Here is a 21,900-nt window from a genome sequence, read left to right as displayed (position 1 = left end):
TCCTTTAGCATCATCCTGATGAACTGTAAGTTCATCTGATATCAGGAATTATTAATCAAATTATTGTATTTTTAGGTATAAAATCACTTATTTGCCAATTATTTTCAACTTCTTGCAACACACAGTTAAATAAAATGTTACTTAATAAAATAAAAACTCCTTTAGGACACAGTAAAAGGCAAAATATAGATATTAGTAGAATGCGACCAGACAATATTTGTCTCTTATTTAAATCTATATTTATGTAATTATGTATTCCAAACTGCAAGCTAATGTCTAACAGTGTTATTGTTGTGGTACTGTTCTTTATGCAAAAACGTTCATATACCAGTTTAACTAAATCTATATACTGAAACATTATCCTGGATCATAAGATATCCAAGATTTGCTAGATTGATATTCAACAAAAAATTGTATTATTCTCTCTCTCTTTTGGTTGTTTTTTTTTTTTTTTTTTTATGTGTAATGTGTTAAGGAACTGTAGACTGCTTTGAATTGAAGTTTTAGCTCTCTACTTTTAAAAGATCTTTAGAAGTAGATTATGATGATAAACATCACAGATGTGTATATATATACACATTATATATAGACATACGTTATACATAAATATATCATATATATATGTGTGTGTGTGTGTATATATGTGTACTAGAAAAAGAGAAGCTGACCGTATCCATCAGATAATCATATATACACACACAGAGATCCCTTAATGTCCCTCAAATAGTAAAAGCATACTACTTGTTTGATATAGCAATCTAAGGTGGCTAAAAATTGTACATTACTAACTGGATTGCAAATGGATTTAGGAATTCAAGAACTCACTTCTACTTACTCCTGGATAGTCCAAAGAGATTTAGTCAAGGATTGAAGCCAAATTGACTAAAAACTGCCCAAAGAATAAAAACTCGCTCTCTGCCTCTTAAGAGATGTGGATTTAGAGCTTTAAACTCATAACTGAGATGTTATGTATATTATACTTCTGCCCACATGATAAGACTTAATTTTCTTGGTTTTGCAAGTTTTGGTCCTTATGAGAAATTTTATCTACTTACACAGGGGAATGACGATGTAGTACAGTAAAGATTTCTTCACATTGAAAACTAGTATTTAGAGAATATTGATCTTTGGTATTAAATAAGTAGATGGTAGTGAAACTTAATTAATAGTTAAAGCTGAATAGTTCATTAATTATTCATTTGTATTTGAATCTTATTTTGTTGTTGTTATCATTTGTAGAAAGAAATAACTTTTTTTGTGTTAGCTGTCTCCTTTTTTACTGGGCTACAACAAAATCACAAGCTAAACAACAGGAAATAATTTCCAATTGCTTTTGCCAGAATGTTAGTCTTACAGTTGTGCAATAATAATGATGTTGACTGAGTGTAGAAACTGTCAAATACTGCAGTTTGTTGAAAAGGTTATATTCTGTCTACCAAGTCTAAACCAGTCTCATGTCTTAAGAAAAGACCAAAATAAAAGCCAAAATCTCACAAAAAGCCTATGACGCTTCAAAAATTATGCCAACAAATGAAAAGTAATGCAGATATAGCACATAAAATTTGGATAGGAAGGTCAACATGATCTTAATTCTGAAAATTAAATTTAACTGGAGTTCTCAGTAAAAAGGCAATTTTGAACAGAAATAAACCTGCTCTCCTAGTCAAGACCAGAATGCTATAGTAATGCAGCAGATGTTAGATTAAAATAGGATGTTAAAAAAGTCAAATTTTTCACAAAGGTATTTTTTTGGAAAGCAGTGTAATAAGCTTTCTCTTTTTTGTCATCAGATAAATTTTATCCCACATCTCTCATCTTCCACCTACTACAGGCAGTCACAAAACAACACACAACACCAGGTTGCCCAAGTTCTTCTAGCTGTAAAATTTTTATGTGTTTTGCACTTTAAAGTGTCATAGAGGAGCTTTTCTTCTGAAAGTTAATCAGGATTTTTGGAGAGCTACTAACATGTAACTACTTAAAAAATAAGACAACCAAGAATGTTCTATTCCCCAACATTGTTACAGGGTAGATCCACAGTATCACAGACTTACAGGGTGAAAGGGAGGAAATTAAATGGAATACTTTTTTAAAGTACACTAGCACAGAATGAATTTGTGTAATTTTAAAATGATTAAATCCAATATAAAAATATATGATGCTCCCTAAAAAGACATTATACTCTTACCAGAAAGTAAATATCTACTCTTAGGTAACAAAGTATTGGTAGTTCAGAGGTCAAAGTACAGTCTCTAGGAAAAAACCCAACAACAAAAAACCCCCACAAATATTATGTCGCTTTTTTTTTTTTTTTCTTACTCGGTACCTGACAATCTACTATATGAGCTACCAGAGAAGTAAGAGATCAGATAGCTAAAATTCCACTTTCAGCTCCTATTCCTTTAGTAATTAAGCATTAACAAATATGTTGTATTTTACTGAATAGGATACTATACAAAAGGGCTCAGAATGGGCCACAAATCAGTCTCAAACCTGCCCTCAGCTGATCATATTATGGGAGCCTTTCACAGCTAGATGTCAGCTCTGAATGTTGATTGCCCAACCATAGCTTGCCAAGAGCTACATGTTCTTCCTCCCTTATTAAGTTACATGAAATTGAAAAGATATAGATCTGGATTTCAAATCCACTGATCTGTAAAAACCATAGGAAGAATTACATTATAGGAAATCTTGGTAGTATGGTTTATTATTAAGGTTATCCATTATTTCCAGGTATTTCAAATTCTGTCAGACTTACAAGTTGACTGAAAACTTGAGTCTTTCAGGCTTATTTTCTCTTTATATTTGGTTTTGTTTTTTCTTATCTGAGAAATGCCTTTAGCAATTCTAAGATTCATATAAGGAGTTTGTTTGTTATTAGGTGATGAGTATGTGCCAAGAATATGCTTTTTTTTTAATCCCCTTTTCTTATCAACCACTACATTTGGCTGATAGATAAAGCAGAAACATAATCAAGATATTATTAGGTTATTAGTTAACTCTGAAAGGTCTGCCTGCATTACTCCACTGAAGTACTGGTGGCGCTGAGATTTATGAGCTAACACCAGGTACCAGAAATGGAATTAGGAAATTTATTTTGCAGTTCATTTCCCTCTGCTTTCTTTAGGTGATGAGAAGCCAGAACATTAAATATGGGAAGACAAGAATTTGATCAAAAATGAGAAGTATAGATTGGTACAAAGAATGCTGTGACTTTAAGTGGACTTCACTTAGAGCAGTTTAAAATAACTGCACCAGATTCATCATAAATACTGAATGTGTGAGTATAGGAAGAAATTATTAAATAGGCTGAAAAAGGGAATGGTAATGAATGACACTCAGAAAAAATAAACTGTGATATTGGAAAGAACACATTCTCTGACTGTTGGTTTGGGGTTTGTTTTTGTTTGTTTGGTTTTTTGGAGGGTTGTATTGTTTTGTTTTGGTTTTTTTCTGTTTGTTTTTTTCCCCCCTATAAATATGGATGGTGTGAGATAAATAAAAAACAAGGTCAAACATGTTGAACAAATGGAGTATATTGTCAGTAGTCAACTTTTTTACATGGATGAGATTACTAAGATACTATTTGTTCTTGATTCAGTGAGAAGTCAAAGGCTTATTGGTACCAAAACATGAATCAGTTGCAGGTAACATTCAATTTCCATAGGAATTTTGAGGTGGAAAATGTATTCTGATAACTATTTTCATGTTATATGGGATATCCGGTATCTGTAAGATCAGGTCTTACCTGTGACAGTCAGCCAGGAGCACTGCCTTCATATGTGGTCTGAATGTCTGGTAGTTCAACTGTGAAATTGAGTCCAGGCAGTCTGGAACTGGGACGAAAGGCCAGAAGGACATTTGCAACCACATAAGCCAAAACTACCTCAGAAAGCACTAAGCCACAAAAATAATTGTGTCTTTATCTCTTCTGATCTTAGAAATTGTGTAAAGGTTAGGGAAATGAGTGTAAAAGGCTCATGAAAAGACTTGAGAGCTACTGCAGATGGAATACAGCCCAAAACTGTACTGGGAATATGGTTTCTCTCAAGCAAAATTTTGGCATTTAGAAAAACCTTCTTGTTTGTTATTATGTATGCCCTCCCAGGATGAGGCTCCAGCTGCTTCACATCCTGGCACTAGGTCAAACAGTACAGCAGTATTCATACTGACATTCCTGGTGTTATAGTTTTGTATGACAGAAATCCCAGTTCGGTCTCAATTTTACCAAATTTTTTCCTGTTTTCTCTGCAACCCTCAGTCCCAGAAAATGATGAACACCTGAGGGAGAACAGCTTAATAGTGGCTCACAAAATTTTACTTTAGCTGAAAATACTGTCTTTGAGACTACAGTGAGAGACATGGATCAGTCACAGATGAATCTGGAAACAAGTTTTTAAGAATTCTGGGAAACATGAACACGGAAAACTGTTCTGGATTTGTGAGAGAAAAAAATATCTTGCATGCTCTTAAGAAATGAGAACAAAGCTGTGGTGGGTTTTTTGCTTTCTCATTTGAGTGTGAAGAATCCTACACACAAGTATGGCTCCGTTAGCATCTCTCCCTGTAACAGTCTGATTATGTCAATCTTTGTTTCCATGTAAACATATCAGAAAACTTTAAGGACCCAATTATGATCACATTATTAATTTTATGTGACAAATACTCATATACCAACAAAAATAAGAGATTCTTTGTTGCAGTTATAAACAGAAGGCGAGGTGGGGTTTTTTTCTTTGTTTTCTTTTGCTTTTTTAATCAGGAAATAAGCTGAAATTACTTTTTTTTTTTTTTAGTACGTATATATACTTATGTCTCTAGCACTTGCATTTTGAAAAAGATTAAATGATAAAAGCTTTTCCATATTTCTGCAGGCTAGAAAAATAATCAAGGTTTCTTAGTTATCCAAAACGCAAAACAATCCCTTGAGGAAACACAGTTAACAATGTAATGACTTGTGAAATCTATGATTTCAATGGATCGTTTCATTTTTGCCTGAACTGCTCTTTCATGACTACTCTTCTAAGCTTACCAATTTCAAGGTCGACTTTTTGCTAAATGTAGACAGCTGGCCTTCTGCATCAAATTAGAATCTAGTCCTGTGAGTATATACAGATATTACTTATTATACACTGACTTCCCTACAAAATGTATTTTAAAATTATTATTGCTATTAGAGGGTGTGAAAAAGGTAATAGAGAATGAAGCCTTGGTAAGTAAAAAAACCTATTTTTCAATATATGAGAAAGACCTTATACCTAAGTATGTCCACAGAGCTAGATGGTAAGTGCAAAAAGCAGAAGCACACAGAAAAAAAACCTATTGAACTATTCCTTTAAAATAAAAGAATCCTGATTCATCATTAAAAATAAATAGCAAAACTAAACTCTGTTCTGGCTTATTGTATTTTAGATTAGGTATGAAGCACACATAGTTAATGATCAAAGAGCTTTTACTCTTTTTCTACTGAATATTTGCTTCTTAGCAAAATGCAAATGTATACAGCTGTGGATGGGTTAAACTTTGCAAAACAGTCAGAATACTTACATTTTAGTATTCAGAATACCTCTAATAACTGTATCTTGAAAAACTGTAAAGCATTCACTTTTGAAGGAAATTGAAGATCTTTTCTAGTACCAGATACATTCAGGAGCAATTATTTCTAAAACGGAAGAGGGGTCTCTTTTGCAAACTAGTGTTCACTTCAGAATGCAATACTCTATTTATCAATGCAATGAGTCACACATGTAATATTAAAAAAAAAGCCAAAAGGATATTCAGTTAACAAGGTGATTATTTGTGACAACACGTGGAAGATCTAAAGAGATAAAACAATACCATAAATAAGGAATGAACAAAACAAAATTGCATGCATTGTCCAGAATTCTTACAATGAATGAAGTTAAATATCTATTTAAACTCTCATGGTTTATTAATCAAAACATATTTGAAATATCTCTTGAAGCCTTTGCATATAAATATTGTAAAGATACATTGAAAGACATGAGAATGGTCCACTGAATATCTTACTAAAAACCTTTTGTGCAAAATGAGCTGGAATAAAAGGAGAGAAATCAAAATTATTTAAAAAAAATAGATGTATTTTTCCAGTTCTTTCTCATGCCAAACCAGCCCTGATCTTGTTTGATTTAAGGTACTTCTACAATATTTAGGCTCCTGAATTCAAGATTAATACATCTTTGGCTACAGTTAACATTTTGTGCTCTATTCTTTTTGGTTTGTTTATTTTTGAGATTAATAAAACACATTAGTGATTTTATAAATGCCCTTAAACTGCAGACATCCTATTTCAGAATTAAAGACATACAATAACTGCGAACAAAAGGTTCTGCTTGCCAGATGTAAATCTATTATCCCTCTCCACAACAGCAAAAGTGAAGATCCCACTACATCCCTTCATTCTATATTTAGAAACCAGGTGCACTTCAACATGAGACAGCTTAATCCCTTTTAAAATGTTAGAAGTCAAAATATCAAGGCTGTCTGAAAACTGATTTATCAGTGAGCTCCTGCCAGTGTGTTTTTGACAACTGATGCTTTGGAATCAATAGACACTTTTGATTTCCCATCAGAAAGACATTCATCTTTCTATAGCTCAAGGATCTAATATTAAAGGAAGACTTCAGCTGCTTTATGTCTAAAAATAATGAACACAACTTCTACTCATCAATCACAAAACAAGTAAACTATAATGCTGAAAAGATTTTTGATGGAATCTATTTATAGATTTTCTTAATATTATTATTCAATTATTACAATTATTCTAATATTCCCTTTTAAAAATTCAGAATTTTCAATTTTATTTCACAGCATTACTGAAATAAACAGCTATCATCTGAAATAATGCTAAAAGCACAAAGCGTTCTGTATTGTGTCTGTGTTAAAATTCCCACCTTTGTGTTTCTCTTCTTGCAGCTGGCAACACTGGAGAGCTCAGTTGTGGATATTTTTAAATCAATGCCTGATCAAAGACAGTAATTATGTACTTAAAACCCCATCTGCATTTCAAAACTGTATTAGCTACACATGTAGTATCCTGCTCATACAGGATATTCAGTAATATATCTATTTTGTTACATTTGAGAAAATTTAACAGAGATCATTTCAACTTATCAACAAAAAATAAATGATGATAAAATGGGGACAATATTTCTCCTATTGTGTTACTCACAATTCTTGGCCCCTATTGAGAAAAACATGTTTTTTCAGCCTCCAAAGTACTTTTTTAAAAAATTGAACCCTGCAGTAAAATACAAGCATAGGACAGATGCAAATGATCTTAACTAAGTCTTTCTTATTTTCCTGGAGATTTAGTTTCTCATGGCTTTTTTTTAATAATTATTTTGCACAAAATTCCTGGGTAATGGACTCAAAATTCTGTTTAGGGTTTAAAATCTTCCGAAGTCTTGAAGATCCCTACTGAACTTTCAGGTTCATTATATTTTCAGAAGTAATAATTAGTTTTGAACGCAATGAATTACCTGTCCTGAGGCACATTTTTTAACGTAGGCAACAATTTTGTAATTTGGATTTTACTTTGGATTTTTATTTTGGTTTTTCCTTTCAACCTACTTCCTCAAACAGGATTATTTGGGGTTACATTTCTCTTTGCTTATCTTTCTGTCTCAATACAGGGAAATTAGCCTTGTGGCAATGATTTTGTGAAATATATTCATAGCACTGTAGAATTACCATGAATTGCAAAATGTAATTTTTTTTTTTTTTTTTTCCTTTGCAGGTCATACCATTTATCAATTACCTCTTTATGTTGTCATGCAAATGGTACAGGGAATAATCTGTTAGTGAGACATCCTGCAATCCACGCATGCTTCAGGCAGACAGCAACCTTAGCGTGAATTGATACACAGGTATGTCTGATAGCAGCACCATTTTTACTCAAGCTAGTTGTCTACTGAAGGATTAGAGAATACCTCAGACAGAAAGTTTGATAAATTCATTACAAACACTCAGTTTCTAACCTCAGAGTGTTTGCAGATTTGACTTTTGCAATGGCTATTGCTGCATACCTGCAATTCTAGCCTGTTAAGGCACTGGAAAATAAAACACCCAAAGCACCTCTTACAAAAAGTCTGAACTGAGACGTGCATAAATTTAAATAGAGTACCCCTCATTTTCTTTCTTGACACAGTCACAATGAGTCTAATGCACAATCGCATTTCATTTCTCAAACACAGAATGAAAGCCACACTAATACGTAGAATAAATAACTGTATAAAATGGAGAACCTTCTACCCCCAAAACCTACACACACCTCCAAAAACAAAACAACAACCCCAAAAACAACTCGCCAAGAACAACACCAAATGTAATGTTCTTATTCTTAAGACAAACAAAACAGCTGTAGTGCTGGTAATCTAGATAAGCCCACATACTATATAAAGGAAGATGATCTTTTATACCCCAAGGTACTGAAGACTGACCAGCTTAATTTACTGATGACCTTTTCACTTGATTAACATGGTTTATAAGCTATAATCTACAATTACCAATGTGACACTAGGAAGAGACCACAACAACAGAAAGAACAGTAAAGAAATTATTTCAATTCTAGAATCTTCATGACACTGTAATTTGGGTCCCTAATATTTAAAACTGAAGAAACGTAGAACATCATACAAAGCACCTGGCATGCCATATTCATGGGAATTTTAAAACCCACAGATGAAGGCTTTTTGGAACATCCACAGGAGATGTTAATAAATGGTTTATGAATTATTTATAGAATTCATTAATTATTTAGCTGTAGAAAATTACAAATAGAAATACCTTTGATCCTGCAAAAAAAATTATTTTTAAGATGTATTATAATCTATTGATTCTTCAATGGCATTAATGTATGAACTGAAGTTTGTGTTAATAAACTTACAAAAGAATTCTTAGTTTTAAAAAATAATGACAAAGGAAATGAAGAGGCAGACAAAAAAGTCTCCAAAAAAGGGCACTTCCATAAAGGACTTAAAAATATTTATAAAAATTTCTACTGATTTCATCCAAATCAATTCTGCTCACTCTACCCCACAGTCAATCATCATGACACGAATTAAAATAAAAATCAAACTAAAAGTACATTATCATTCCTATTTGTACAGCAAAATCCTGCTGCTGTAGTTATTTGACGTTTTTCTACTGCTTTAGGCCATTGGGAGGAGTTATGGAAACAAGTCCCTTGAGAGCGAAGGAAATCTTAAAGTCAAGTACACAAAGTTGTCTTGCAAGTTCATATGGCCAAAGATTCACCATTGTAGTTTTGTGTGGTATTTATACCAGCAGCAATGACTGGAAAATTCCAACATGGACAAGGATGTTAGTGCGCTGTTATATTCTTCTCTGTAGAGCTCAAACCTTTGTTACACCCTTGTTCAATTATCTGCATCAAAATAATTTGTTACAACCTCTCTGGTTATCAGTCAAAGTACTGCAGGAGTAAAAATTTATTGAAGAATGATGGATAAATTTCATTGTTCAGTGAAAATCTGAAGAAAATAGAGGAACAAGTATATACTGGCTTTATTTTACACGAATTTTCATGACCTAGCACTAATTTCTCTAACTCTCTATATGCAACAGGTGGTAACTGAAAATTATTCTTCTAGAATATAAATTATTCCTTTTTTGGAAGAAATAAAAAGGGATATAAGACTTCTAGACAAAGACCACTGTTTTTCATCTGGCCCCAAGAGCAGTGAAATTCATTCAAAACATCTCCTTTCACTTCAAAAGCCCAGAGCAGGAGCAGTTTTTGGCAGAAAGTTTAAAATTACAAATGAAAATGGTGTTATGTACACAAAAATGCATTTTGCATACATAATGTGATTATCTAATAAAGCTGAGTATTTCACTTAATCTTTATTATTACATCTATCCTTTAAAATAAAATCCTATTGATGGATAGAAATCAAAAAACTGAGACAGAGACAAGTCAAAGCCACTTTTTGCCAGCAATTCTACTTTATATATTAGTCAACTAAATATGGTGAGTGATGCTTTCTAAAGACATGTTTCAAGAGTGCCTGATGTACTTTCAGCTCTTATCTCTTATCTGCAGAGGCTAAGTTCATGATTTTCTGTATCTCTGAGGTACCTAAAGATGTAGATTAGAATGTAATATATAAATTTAACATAATTCTATAATGATTATGACAATATTTATATGAATTATCTGCCTATATGACACTGAGAGAAATAGTGGCTCGGATATTCATCAGAATAACATCATTTTGTAAAGCCTTGCGATTAATTTAGTCTAGGGATCCTGAGTTCTCCATTCAGCCAATCTGGTATGGCACTAACATCACATTATGAGCAGGATGATAAAAAGGAAAAAAAAATCGTATCTTCTATGCCAGAAAGTTGGTCCTTAAGAGGCTAAGGAAAACTACTATAAATGAGATGTCAAGAGAAAGACCCTTTGTATAAGTAAAGTCTCAGAACTTTTTGCAGGGGTGTGGCAGGAAGAATGTTCTGTATTTTTATATTATTCTCCTTTAGAACTAAAAATTTCATAATTGTCTCAAAATTGGAATTTATGACATTCAAACTTATTTTGCACTACAGCTGAAATTAGTCATTATTACACAACACAGAAAATTTTGTACTTTTTTAATTTAGGAAATTTTCCAAAATCTGGTTTTGTCCAATCTAGCAATTGGTGAGTGCTTTTAAGTGCTTTTCATTTTTCAGCAAAAAAGAATTTAAGCTCCTTTACCCCTGCCTCAAACATACAAGAGAAAAATGAAGTAACACAGATGCATTATCACATATGATCTATTTTTCCATCCATCAAAACATTAAAGGAGGCATGATCTTAAATATTTTGTTACTGAAAAACAGTCCTGGGCGTCAAATTCTATTTTGACTCTCTAAATAATATCATGATGATTCACATTTTGGATAAAATTCAGCCTTTATCTAAGATTTCAAAAATATATTATTTAAAACTATCTAAACCCAGAATAACAAAATTGCTAAATCCAGATTTCTATTTTTATTATACTAACTTTAAAAAAAAAGGTAGTAGAGATGGGTTGTAGCAAATTTTATTTTTGAAGTAAATTTTTATTTGATCTTGCTCTCAAGCCTGTTCAAGGTTGTGTGTAGGGTATTTGAGTACTGTAGTTCAACATGATTTTTTGCAAAAAGATTTTTCTTATTTTTTCTATCCCCATAGCTATATTTCAAGTAGGAAAACAGTCACAAACAATTTCAACAATAATGTACCCTTATTACCATTTTTTTTACTACTTCTGGGTATTTCATCATGGATTTTGCTATTCCAATGATGAAACACATGAAATAGAGGGTTGAAACCTTTTGTTATGCTTTGTTATGCTTGAATGAATTTTGATGACAAGACTGGAATTAGGTTTCTTGAAATAACTGTACAAATATTCCTAACTCCTCATAAATGTTCATGAAGGCACAGTGGGCTGTAAATATTTAAAATATTAGTGAATCTTTGATCCCATTTACTCACTCTGCTTAAGAGTAGTTTAGTTCCTTCTTTATTTCTCTCTTGCTCTTTCTTCCTTTCTTTCTCACTTTGTTTCTAACCTTTTGCAAATCAGAATCAAACCATATACACATATGAAGAGATGATATAGCAAAACAAAAAATAGCATTAATTCAAATTTAGACATTAATGCAATAATACTGCTTCAAATTCTACCTTTAATGAGGCTGGTGTACTCCTGAGAATTTCTTAAAATTTTGTACATGCAACATATGCATGTGCAATGCCATATGCAACTTTCCTATGTGCCCATATAGTTTTTTAAAGTGTTTAAAACATATATTAAAAACATTTTCTACATAAAAAGTGAAGCTCTACAATGGCATTAAAAAACATTCATCATTAATATGCTGAGAGATCCATGGTAATGTTCTCACTGAAAGCCGTAATTACTGCATTAACTACAGAAAAAACCCAAACAAACAAAACCAAATTGATTTCTTCCTCAGAAACTGAATGGTCCTGGACTTTCACTGGACAGCAGTACATAATTTCGGTTTTTTTGCAGAAATCACTGTAGAAGTGCTTATTGGTTTTTGTTTGAAAGCAAAAGATTTAGATTGTTATTTCTGCCATTTTCCTAACACATATACATACATTAAACACAGGTAAGTCATAAAAATATGTCATCACGTTAGTTCAACTTAGATTTGCTGTTAATTTATAAAAACATTATTATTACTGTCAGATTTGATCTTCTTTGCTCTAGTTTCCTTTTCCTATTCCTTTTATTAGAGCAAAATATCAGCTTTAATGAACTTTATTTGCATACTACTGAAATGGAGCAAGTAAGCTCTTCCTAATTATCCTTTCGTGACACAATCCTAGCTGCAATTAAATTTTCTAATTTGTCTGCCATTTTAATTGTTAGCATTACATTATGAAGGTTGAACTGCTTCTTATAAAAATGATGAAAATAGACCTTATTGTCTAAGAAATGGTATTTTCTTTAACTGCTGGCTTGATGTTTTTTTAACTACTGATTGCTCGAATTCATTTATCCATTTTGACCTACTTAGTGTGAGTTCTCAAAAAGTGATTAAAATATACTGTTTTATAAAAAAAAAAATGAAGTTTACAGTAGCATATTGAATAACTATCCTTTAAATACTCTTTGTAACAAAAAGAATGTGATAAAGTGTATGACATTCAGTGTAATGGAAAAGGTTAATGAAAAAAACAAAGAAGTTCCCTATAAACACCAGAGGAAAAATAAAACAAATAGACATGGTAGCTGTTAACGCATTCAAAATTTCAGGCTGCTCTTGAAAAACTGGCAGGGTAAGCTGACAGCATAATTAAAATACATGGGTTTCTTCCCACTTCAGGGAAAGAGAAAGCTGTAAGCCAGGTTTTTTTGGCTATTTAACAACTTCTATATTCAATTTTCTTCTGTCATATTTTTGATTAATTAATTGTGCGTGAATATGGGTCAAGATAATCACAGCCAAATTCTTATTCAGCTTATTTAGCTATCCAAATATTAAGGCTATTCCAATGGTATGCTCACTCTTGAAGAACAACTGTCTTCTGAATTTTTTTCTTGCAAGGTTTCAAAAGTTCATTAATTCAAAAGAATGCCTGCATTCTTGGGTAAAAAGGCTTATAGCATGATGACTCACAGTGCAATTAACGTATCTTTTCCAATGGGATTGAATGGTAAATTAGAGTGGGTGTACAACCAGCTTGACAGCCCACTGCAGACAAAACCAGAAGATGCTGAGCTCAACAATGACACAGCCTTCTCTCCATGTGGTAAAGAGCTCTTTCGCAGATCATGGCTGGGAGATAATACATCAAGAATTTTCAGACAGAGCAAACCCTCCATAGTTCCAGACTACAGCTGACTACTCATCATGTAAATTATTGGCAACGAGTGGACAGAAACACATCCTTGACGGACTGAGTTTGGTATTGGTATTTAAATTCCTATCACTACCCCAGGCAGATATGCTCTGAATGCTGGCTGCTTTTTCCCTTCTTTTGGGATGCCTCATTTCACCCTCTAAGGATAAAGTGCACTTTACCTTTGTTCTTTTTCCCTTTTGTTTCACTTACTCTTATGCGGATAGATACATAAAAAGGGAGGACCTTCCCTGAACATTTTTTGTGTCACCTATTCCCACTGGCATAGGAAAACAGCCTAGAATTTCAACTGGACTTTCAGGATACAGAATTTTACAACACCTCAGTGGTAAAGTATGAAGCTATATTAAGAGTAAGAACTTCTTTCTTCTGTTTGCTTAGGCGCAAGCTTAATGGTTTTTTTATTTTTTTGGTTTGTTTTCATTTTTTAGTTGCTAGAGAGCAAGCTAAGGAGAACTGCCAGTTTAGCTCAATTCCCAGATTAATCTCAGTCACAGCTTTGTAGAATACAGTTCCTATTTGATAAGTATGACCTCTACTCTTTCCTCTAAATACTTTATAACTCATCCTGTTAAAGTGTTTATTTCACCAGGTACATTGATTACCATATCTCTGCATAATTGCTTTGCCATGATTATTCACTATGTCACCAATCTTCATGCCATTACGCATTTCATGACAAATGATTTGTGCTTACTTCTATATAATCAACATAAGTATTGAATAAAGTTGGCCTTAGAGTTTCCTTTGAACTTCTGTGAAAATACCTTTATATAGTAATGATAAATGCATTTTGAGGTTCACCAGCTAGATTTTAATACATTTAATTTGGACTGCATTGATATGGTGCTATTATTTTAAATTAAAAATTCATACAACATTAGGCCAAAGGTCAAACTCTACTTATATTAAATTCCTGCCTTTTATGTCTGCTAACCTCAAATAATTAAATCAGGGGTTTAAAAAATTTACTTCTCTATTAAAAACATTTAACTGCTATTAGTGTTTGGGGTTTTTTACTTAGTTCTTGTTACTTAATTTTTCTATCTACTTTTCCATTATATCCAGCAAAGCTGATGTCACAGTAACTAATTTAGCAGTTAGCAAGAATATTCACTAGCTTCGCTTGAGTATTGAATATCTGAAAACTTCAGGAAATCAATGAACTAGTAATAATTAAAAGTCTGAAGAACATTTAATGAGTTATTCCTGGATGTTACCACTTTCCCTAACTGTTAATGGACTGGAAAATTTTTTTTTTTTTATAATGGAGTTCAACCACATTACCTTTTTACTTTACAGAAAGAGAGTTGAAACATATTCTCAGTTAGCTGTTTTACTAATCATTCTCTGCTGTTATCATTTTTACTATGTCTTCATGTAAAGTATATATTTTCCTTTTATTTTTTAGCCTAAAGTTTTCTCTCCTCAATTCTTTTAACTTTTCCTACTGATTTTCAATATAAATTTAGTAAACACAAATCAACATGATTAAAGAACTATTTCAGTGCAACTTCCCACATTTCTGATAAATTTCCTGCTATTTTTTAACTTTCCATTACCAACTGAAACCGTGTAGGTGTATATTACATATTTAGTTTATTTCTTTATTGATGAATGACAACATTTTGACTCCTGTGTAATCTGTGTAAAAACACTCAACTTTTTCCTGTCTAAAATGCATTTTATTTCCCCTAACTTTGGCATTTTAAGAACCAAGCATATTATTGAATTAGAACCACAATCTGCCTGTCCGAAATGAATGTTAGAAGGTCACAATCACTCCCAACCAGTAACTTTGGCCAAAAAAAGAGTTTTTATTCAAAGTAGAGAATTATCTATATTAAAGGTAAACCTGCATTCAGTTATCACACAATTTCTTTTAAAACTGTGATGATGTCTTCATTGCTTCCATAAAATCACTGACACACAAGTCATATTTTCCTAGTAGCAGATTTTTTTTACGGTCTGTATGGTTTAGCAATCATCTCTTGAGTGGCTCAATGTTTTTGTTTATAACCATATATGTACAATGACTAGCTTTTTTCCATCCAAATAAAACTTTCATGTATATATACCTACAAATGGGTTTTGCATGGGAAATCCACAGAAAAGAGTTAAATACAAATTCAGTGTAGAAAAATCTATTCGTGGTTACATAGCAAGTACTGAGTCTCTACTCTCACTGAAAAATAAGGAATAAAATATAAGTTAAAACTGATTTTATTAAGATTAATTTCCTGAAGACTGAAGAAATTTTCATGTCACCTCATCTACATCATTCCATAAAATTATGTCTGAATTAACCAAAAGGTATCCAGCCAAACAATCTGGTCATATTATTAAACAATGACATAAGAATACGACATTCAAACCTGTGCTCTGTTGAGTACTGTGAACCTGAGGTACACAGAATGAGAAGGTAGACAGTCACGATCTTCTAATTAGGCTACCTGCTGGTTTGTGTCTACATGAGTTCAAATGACACCAGATGTAAGGTTATAAGCATTTCTAATGTGTGCATACAGTACAGGGTAATGTGAAGGAAATTATAAATCTAAAAAATGCATTTTAGCACGGCACAAACAACTTCACAGCACATGAAGAGAGCCAAATAGAAAAAGTTGTCAAGCATACATTTTTAGGGAAGACCAGTATAAAGATGCTAACTTTTGATACGTGTTATTTATAACATGTATTTATAAATACATGTGTTATTTAAAATTCTAATATATTACTCAAACTAAGGAAAATCCTTCCAGGATATATATTTTCCATTGATATCACAATTTCATTCAAAACAGAAGCTCATGCTTAACAAATTTGCACACCAGGTTAATAAAACAGATTAGGACATTCCCTTTTCAATAAGCCCACAGAGCAGCTCCAGCCACTGAGTGCTCATGTTGTCCAACAACTTACCGTAGGGTGGGAAGTTGAGATTCATAACCTCCTTGAGCTGAGACTACACTGCCGTTCATGGCTGGTATACAAACACCAGACAAAAATTATTTGGAACAATAACACATGCTCTTGGATATCTAAACTGTTTTCATTTCAACCCAGAATTAACAACTGACCAATAAAATTCACTCACCCTCTCTTCGATTAAGCCTTGCAAATCCAGGGCTGTGACTGTTAGACAGCTCTGATGAACTACTGAATGATGACTGAGGCAAAGCAGACACCAACTGATCATCACAATTATCTGCCAATGAAAAATATCACATTTAGGTTAATCCAACAGACACCACTTACTGGAACTGTAACAGAATCAACCCTCTGAGAGCAGCACATCTCTAAATATTTCTTCTTGCTGTATTATGTGTAAAAGTATCAGTACTGAAGCAGACGTTTTGGGTTTTCTAACCCAATATTTTGTAAGACTACCAGACAATAATTTATTATGCTCTTTAACTGGCTGTCCTTACCCACTTCTAACTTAACTTCTGAGATCATCCCAAGAAATTCTTCAGTGCTCACTCACTATGATTTAGATGAATAGCAAGTGACATATTCTAGTCTCTGTTGCAGCATCAAGCTTCAACCTCAGCTCATGCTTCTTATTTACTTTTGACCTGATGCCAGCACAGGTCTTTGCAATCACTTTTAATGTGCAATCACATTAAGTACAGCTGTTTCTAAAAAAAAAAAAAAAAAAAGCCAAGGAAACTGAACCAAATCTCATCCCTTTTAAGAACAGTAAGCATGACAAAACACAAAGTCTTTGTTTTGCCAATGGTATATGTGTTTGATAAAGACACAGCAAAAAAAACATTATCTCACAATTATTATTATGCAAATCCTAACATCATACAGAATAAAACCTGAGTGTTTCAGAAAAAGCAGACTTAACTGCAGTTCACAATCAATCATTCAGAAACAAGCAAATGCTAATCAATTCTCTAGCTTTAAATGCCTCTTCAGCTGAATTACTATATAGGATATATGTTCATTCTCTATTTGAATTTGAAACGTATCAATTGAGAATCAATATCTGATCTAGTTTAGCTGAAAGAAGATTAACTTTAAAAAACTCAAAAGAAGTGCAGCAAGTGCTTCCCTAACTGCACTGGGGCTGGCACCTGTTCTTTAGAAAAAGAGGAAATTATGTTAACTTTTAGTCTTTATTAAGTGTTTATTTTCAGGATAATCACAGTATCTGGCAGCTGATAACTGACAACTCATAGGTGAATTCTTCTTGTTCTTCCAACCTTTCTAATTGTCTACCAGGTTTCACTGTCAAAAATCGTAAATATTAATTAATACAAAACCTTTTCTTGCCAGTAATAATTAAGCATTTCTGCTAAGTAACTACAGATATTTCTAATTAGCAGCAAGACTTTTATATGAATGTCCCAAGGAGATTTTTTGATCACATTCCAAAATTTTTTTTCTGACGTTGTTTAATTTGGTTGAGGGAAGTTTTTTCTAAATGAAAGGGTTAGTACTGGCCTTGACTGTTAAGAGTTAGAAGTACTCTCCTAAATCCCATAAATAATATCCATTCACAACAAAAGATAGGTTTTATTATTTGCTCTTGATAAAGTCACATATGCCATATTCTACCAAATTTAGAGTACTTCACTAATGAAAAAAAAAAAATTATTCTTCGTTTCATAACTTCATTTCCTGTTCTAGGTTTATACAATAAAAAAGGGTAAAATTTTATAACTACTCTTTATTGTCGAACTGCAACCTTATTTTTTCACTTTATTATCCACAGATTAGATTTGCAATGGTGAAATAAGCTGTTCTACTTGGGACAAACTGTCCAACTGGTAAGCACAAAAGAAGAAAAAAATGGCAGTCTTATGAGTAAATGCATTGCACTGCCAAGTCTTAGAAAAGTATCTCATTAGTGAACGGCTTCTTTACAGCACAGAAAGATTTAGGAAAAGGAAAATTGTTAGTCATAAATTGCATGAGCAAGAGAAGAATATGATGATGCTGTGTTTCAGAGAGCCACTTATGCTGCTGATGCAAGGGAACACTTCAAGTGTCACTGATCCTTTTTTTTCTGCCAAAGCCTACACTGTAAATCTAGATACCAAGATGAATATTAAGGGAGGAAAATAAAAAGGCATTTTTACTCAAATCTATGTACATGATACAAAATCACGGAACCACAGAATCACAGAACACTTTGAGGTGGAAAGGACCTTTAAAGGTCATCTAGTCCAACCCCCTGCCACAAGCTGGGGTTATGGAGCCCCATCCAACCTGACCTTCAATGTTTCCAGGTCTGGGTCATCTACAGCCTCTCTGGGCAAACGGCTCCAATGTTTTAACACCCCCATCATAAAAAAATCCTACTTGTATCTCATCTAAATTTACCCTCTCTTGATTCAAAACCATTAGCCCTTGTTCTATTGCTACACACTTTCTTATTAAGTACTGAAAAGGCCACAGTAAGGTCTTGTAGTGGTTCTGTTCAAATTACCACTTATTTACTTTCTGTGAGATAAGAATTAGGAGAAAGCAAAGCGGGCACAAAACTTAAAAGAATATAAAGACGTTTACTAACAGACCTAAAAGGAAGGAAAAAAAAAATCATACCACACCTGCAGAACACTTCTCCTCCCCTAACCTTTCCCCCTTCTCCCACTGTAAAAAGACAACCCTTGAGAAGCTCAGTCTATTTACCACTTCCATAATAACCTTGTTCAGTTCATTTAGGGAGAGGAGTCTCTCTTGCTCATGCTGTGGAGACATCTCCACAAGAAGTTCTCTCATGGCTTCAATATCATAACGAGACAGCTGCCCGGGTTGGTTCTCTGCTCGCATGTGAGAGTCCCTTCCCCCGACTTACAGCTTGTCCCACAACTGCTTTCGAGGGTCCAATCTTGAGCTACTGGGGTACCATTTTAAGGTTCAGCTGTTCAAAAACAAAAGTTCTCTTCACCCATCTCTGGGAGCATCTTCATTTCTAAGAATAGAGGCCCTCCTCCTTCCCTGGGAGAAAAAGCATCTTCATCTCTAAGACTATCTCTGGGAGTATCTCTAGGAACAGAGGTCTTCTCCTTCCGATTGGAGCAAGAGTCCTCATCGCTTCCATTTCTCCCTGTTCAAATTTCTCCTCAAATTACAGCTGCTTCAGCATTTGCTTATTCCAGCACAGGTGCTTTAGCTCACAAGTACAAGTTGAACGCTCCACCCACCATGCTTTCATGAAATTACAATGGGTACTCTGATATATCACAGTCTATCACCACCATAGCTTTACAACAGAATTTCAGCTTTAAGCATCTCCTCTTTCTCCTCCCTCAGGATTTCAGCTCTTCTTTCTTTACTTAATGTCTGCAGACTTCATCTGTTCTGGAAGAAACTTACAGCACTAAAAGGGTTAATCTCACCCAGGCCTTGCAGTTGGAATTTCACTTATCGCTGTTGGTCACATGATCTTTGCCAGGCAGCAGGGAAGCTTCAGCTGAATCTTTGGCTGCACTGGAGAGGGGGAAGCCAGGCCACACTGTCTGCACATAGCAGGGCTGGCGGGGAGCTGCGGGTGGAACAGGGCCGCACGACTCCAGGATGGCTGTGTCCCAGCCCAGGCCTAGCCTGAGCAGGTCCCAGCCCAGACCCAGCAGGGCCCGGCCCAGGCCCGCTGGACCCTGTACGGGCCCAGCCCAGTTACCTGTCCCCCAGCCGGAAGCAAGAGAGACCTTTCCTGGGGTTTGTCCATTCTTAAATGTGGACCACAGAGGCAGTCAAAATTTTAAGTGGCTTAAAAAATTGTCCATTGTCAATATTCAAACTAGCCAGCTGATAGATTGTTAGGTCATAGAGGAAGCTGTAAGCACCTCTTTGCAAGAAAATCACGTCTGGGACTATGCTTGCTAACCCATGACAGGTCTCCATGGAGGCTTCTCTTCTTCGGGCTGAATAATTCCAACTCCCTCAGACTTTCCTTATAGGAGAGGTCCTGCTCCATCCCTCTGAATGTTTTTTCAGCCCTCCTCTGGACCTGCTCCACAGGTCCATGTCTCTCCTGCGCTGAAAATTACAGAGCTAGTTGCAGCAGAATGTTTCATCTCTTTCAAATGCCTCATATTTTAAATGTTGATCTTCTGGTGAAAGGTGTCATGCGTTACGTAATGATTCCGCAGGAATGAGACCGTGCTATTAATACATAGAAGCAGTAGTAGATAAACAGCAGGCACATTACTTTAACAACACCCCTGGGTGTAAGTCTTCACAAATTTCAATTCAAAAACAAAAAAAAGGCATATTTCCACTGGATGGATGATACATTTGCCTTTGTAATGCTTGCTTCTGCCAACTACATTTTTCACCTTTTTTCCTTTTAATGTACATGTTGGAAAGGAATCAATGGTACTGAATTATTCTACCCAGATGGTCTAATACGTGTGTACTTGTGAAACACACATATTGCTTTGAGATATTCCCAGAAGAATTCTATGAGCACTTAGCATTTATCATATAATTTATGTCAAACTCTTTTTATAATAGAAAGGCACATAAAATTTTGAATATTACTAAAAGGTGTTATCCAAAATCCAACAGTCCATGATACGGCTTTTTGCCTTTGTACAATGTAAGAAATGAACAATGTATCACAAATAGATATACCCTGAATAATTATACATTTCTTTTACAACAACTGCTATGCTTTATTTCAGGAAAATGACTTCATATGAACTTCTGCTTTACTGCTTAGCACATATAGCTTAAAACATATTCTTGTGGCAACTTCCAGTGTGCAATTTAACTCAGAATTTAGTATGAATTCCAGATTGAAATCAAAACACTTTGTAGAAATTGTCAAGAACCAGATGGTCAGTATCAACTTGCTTCTCAAAGTAAATAAAAACAAATGAAAGAATAGTCTCTAAGAGTGACAATTCTGTATGCTTTCACTTACATTGGAAGACATTCTACAGAATGGAAACACAGTCTGAATTCAGTACTTTCTCACATGCTACTAGTGACTCTTCATTTCTCTTGGACAGCCTTCCACTGTGCAACGAAACCCATCTCGCTGCTGAAGGCAATGTAGGGCTTTCTAGTATATTTCACACAGCTTCTCTAGGCTAAAGGAATACTTAAGTAGTCTATTCTAACATGAGATTTCAAAGCAAGGAGTTTTAGCTAAAAGTTGTCCATGATATAGCATTTATTACATTTTTTGTGATAAATATTTATTTTTTAACCAATACCTAAGGATACCAAAAACATAAAGAAACCCTAGGTTTCTGTAATATGCACAAAAATCTGGTAACAAATAAGGTTTCGTGAAGGAAGAAAAAAATATATAAACAAAATACATCTTACCTGTTATTCAAGAAAAATTATTCAAGTTACATAAGGTATGCTTTTCCATATATCGTAATTCCAGTGCAAGTTTAATCAAATTTATAAAGCAACCGAGGCATTTTATAGGAATAAAATTCTTAAGTGATGCAAGAATAAAGTATGCCTATAATTTCTCTTCCAGCTCCAAATACTATCTCATTATGCAT

General features: G+C 33.9%; 1 protein-coding gene across 2 annotated transcripts in view; it reads right to left on the bottom strand.

Annotated features, from left to right (window-relative positions):
- The window catches only part of LOC121667193 (contactin-associated protein-like 4), a 216,514-nt gene that overhangs the window by 151,353 nt on the left and 43,261 nt on the right, over positions 1–21,900 (bottom strand). For both annotated transcript variants that reach the window (XM_042033618.1, XM_042033619.1), the window contains exon 2: positions 16,515–16,625. In XM_042033618.1, the coding sequence (XP_041889552.1) occupies positions 16,515–16,625 (111 nt within the window). The remainder of the gene's footprint in view (positions 1–16,514; positions 16,626–21,900) is intronic.

The sequence above is a fragment of the Corvus kubaryi genome, unplaced genomic scaffold, assembly GCF_017639235.1.
Source record: "Corvus kubaryi isolate FWS band 111438036 unplaced genomic scaffold, C.kubaryi_AGA036_p1.0 37357, whole genome shotgun sequence".
NCBI lineage: Eukaryota > Metazoa > Chordata > Aves > Passeriformes > Corvidae > Corvus > Corvus kubaryi.
Note: the sequence above shows the minus strand (reverse complement) of the source record. Positions and strands in the feature narration are given on the sequence as shown.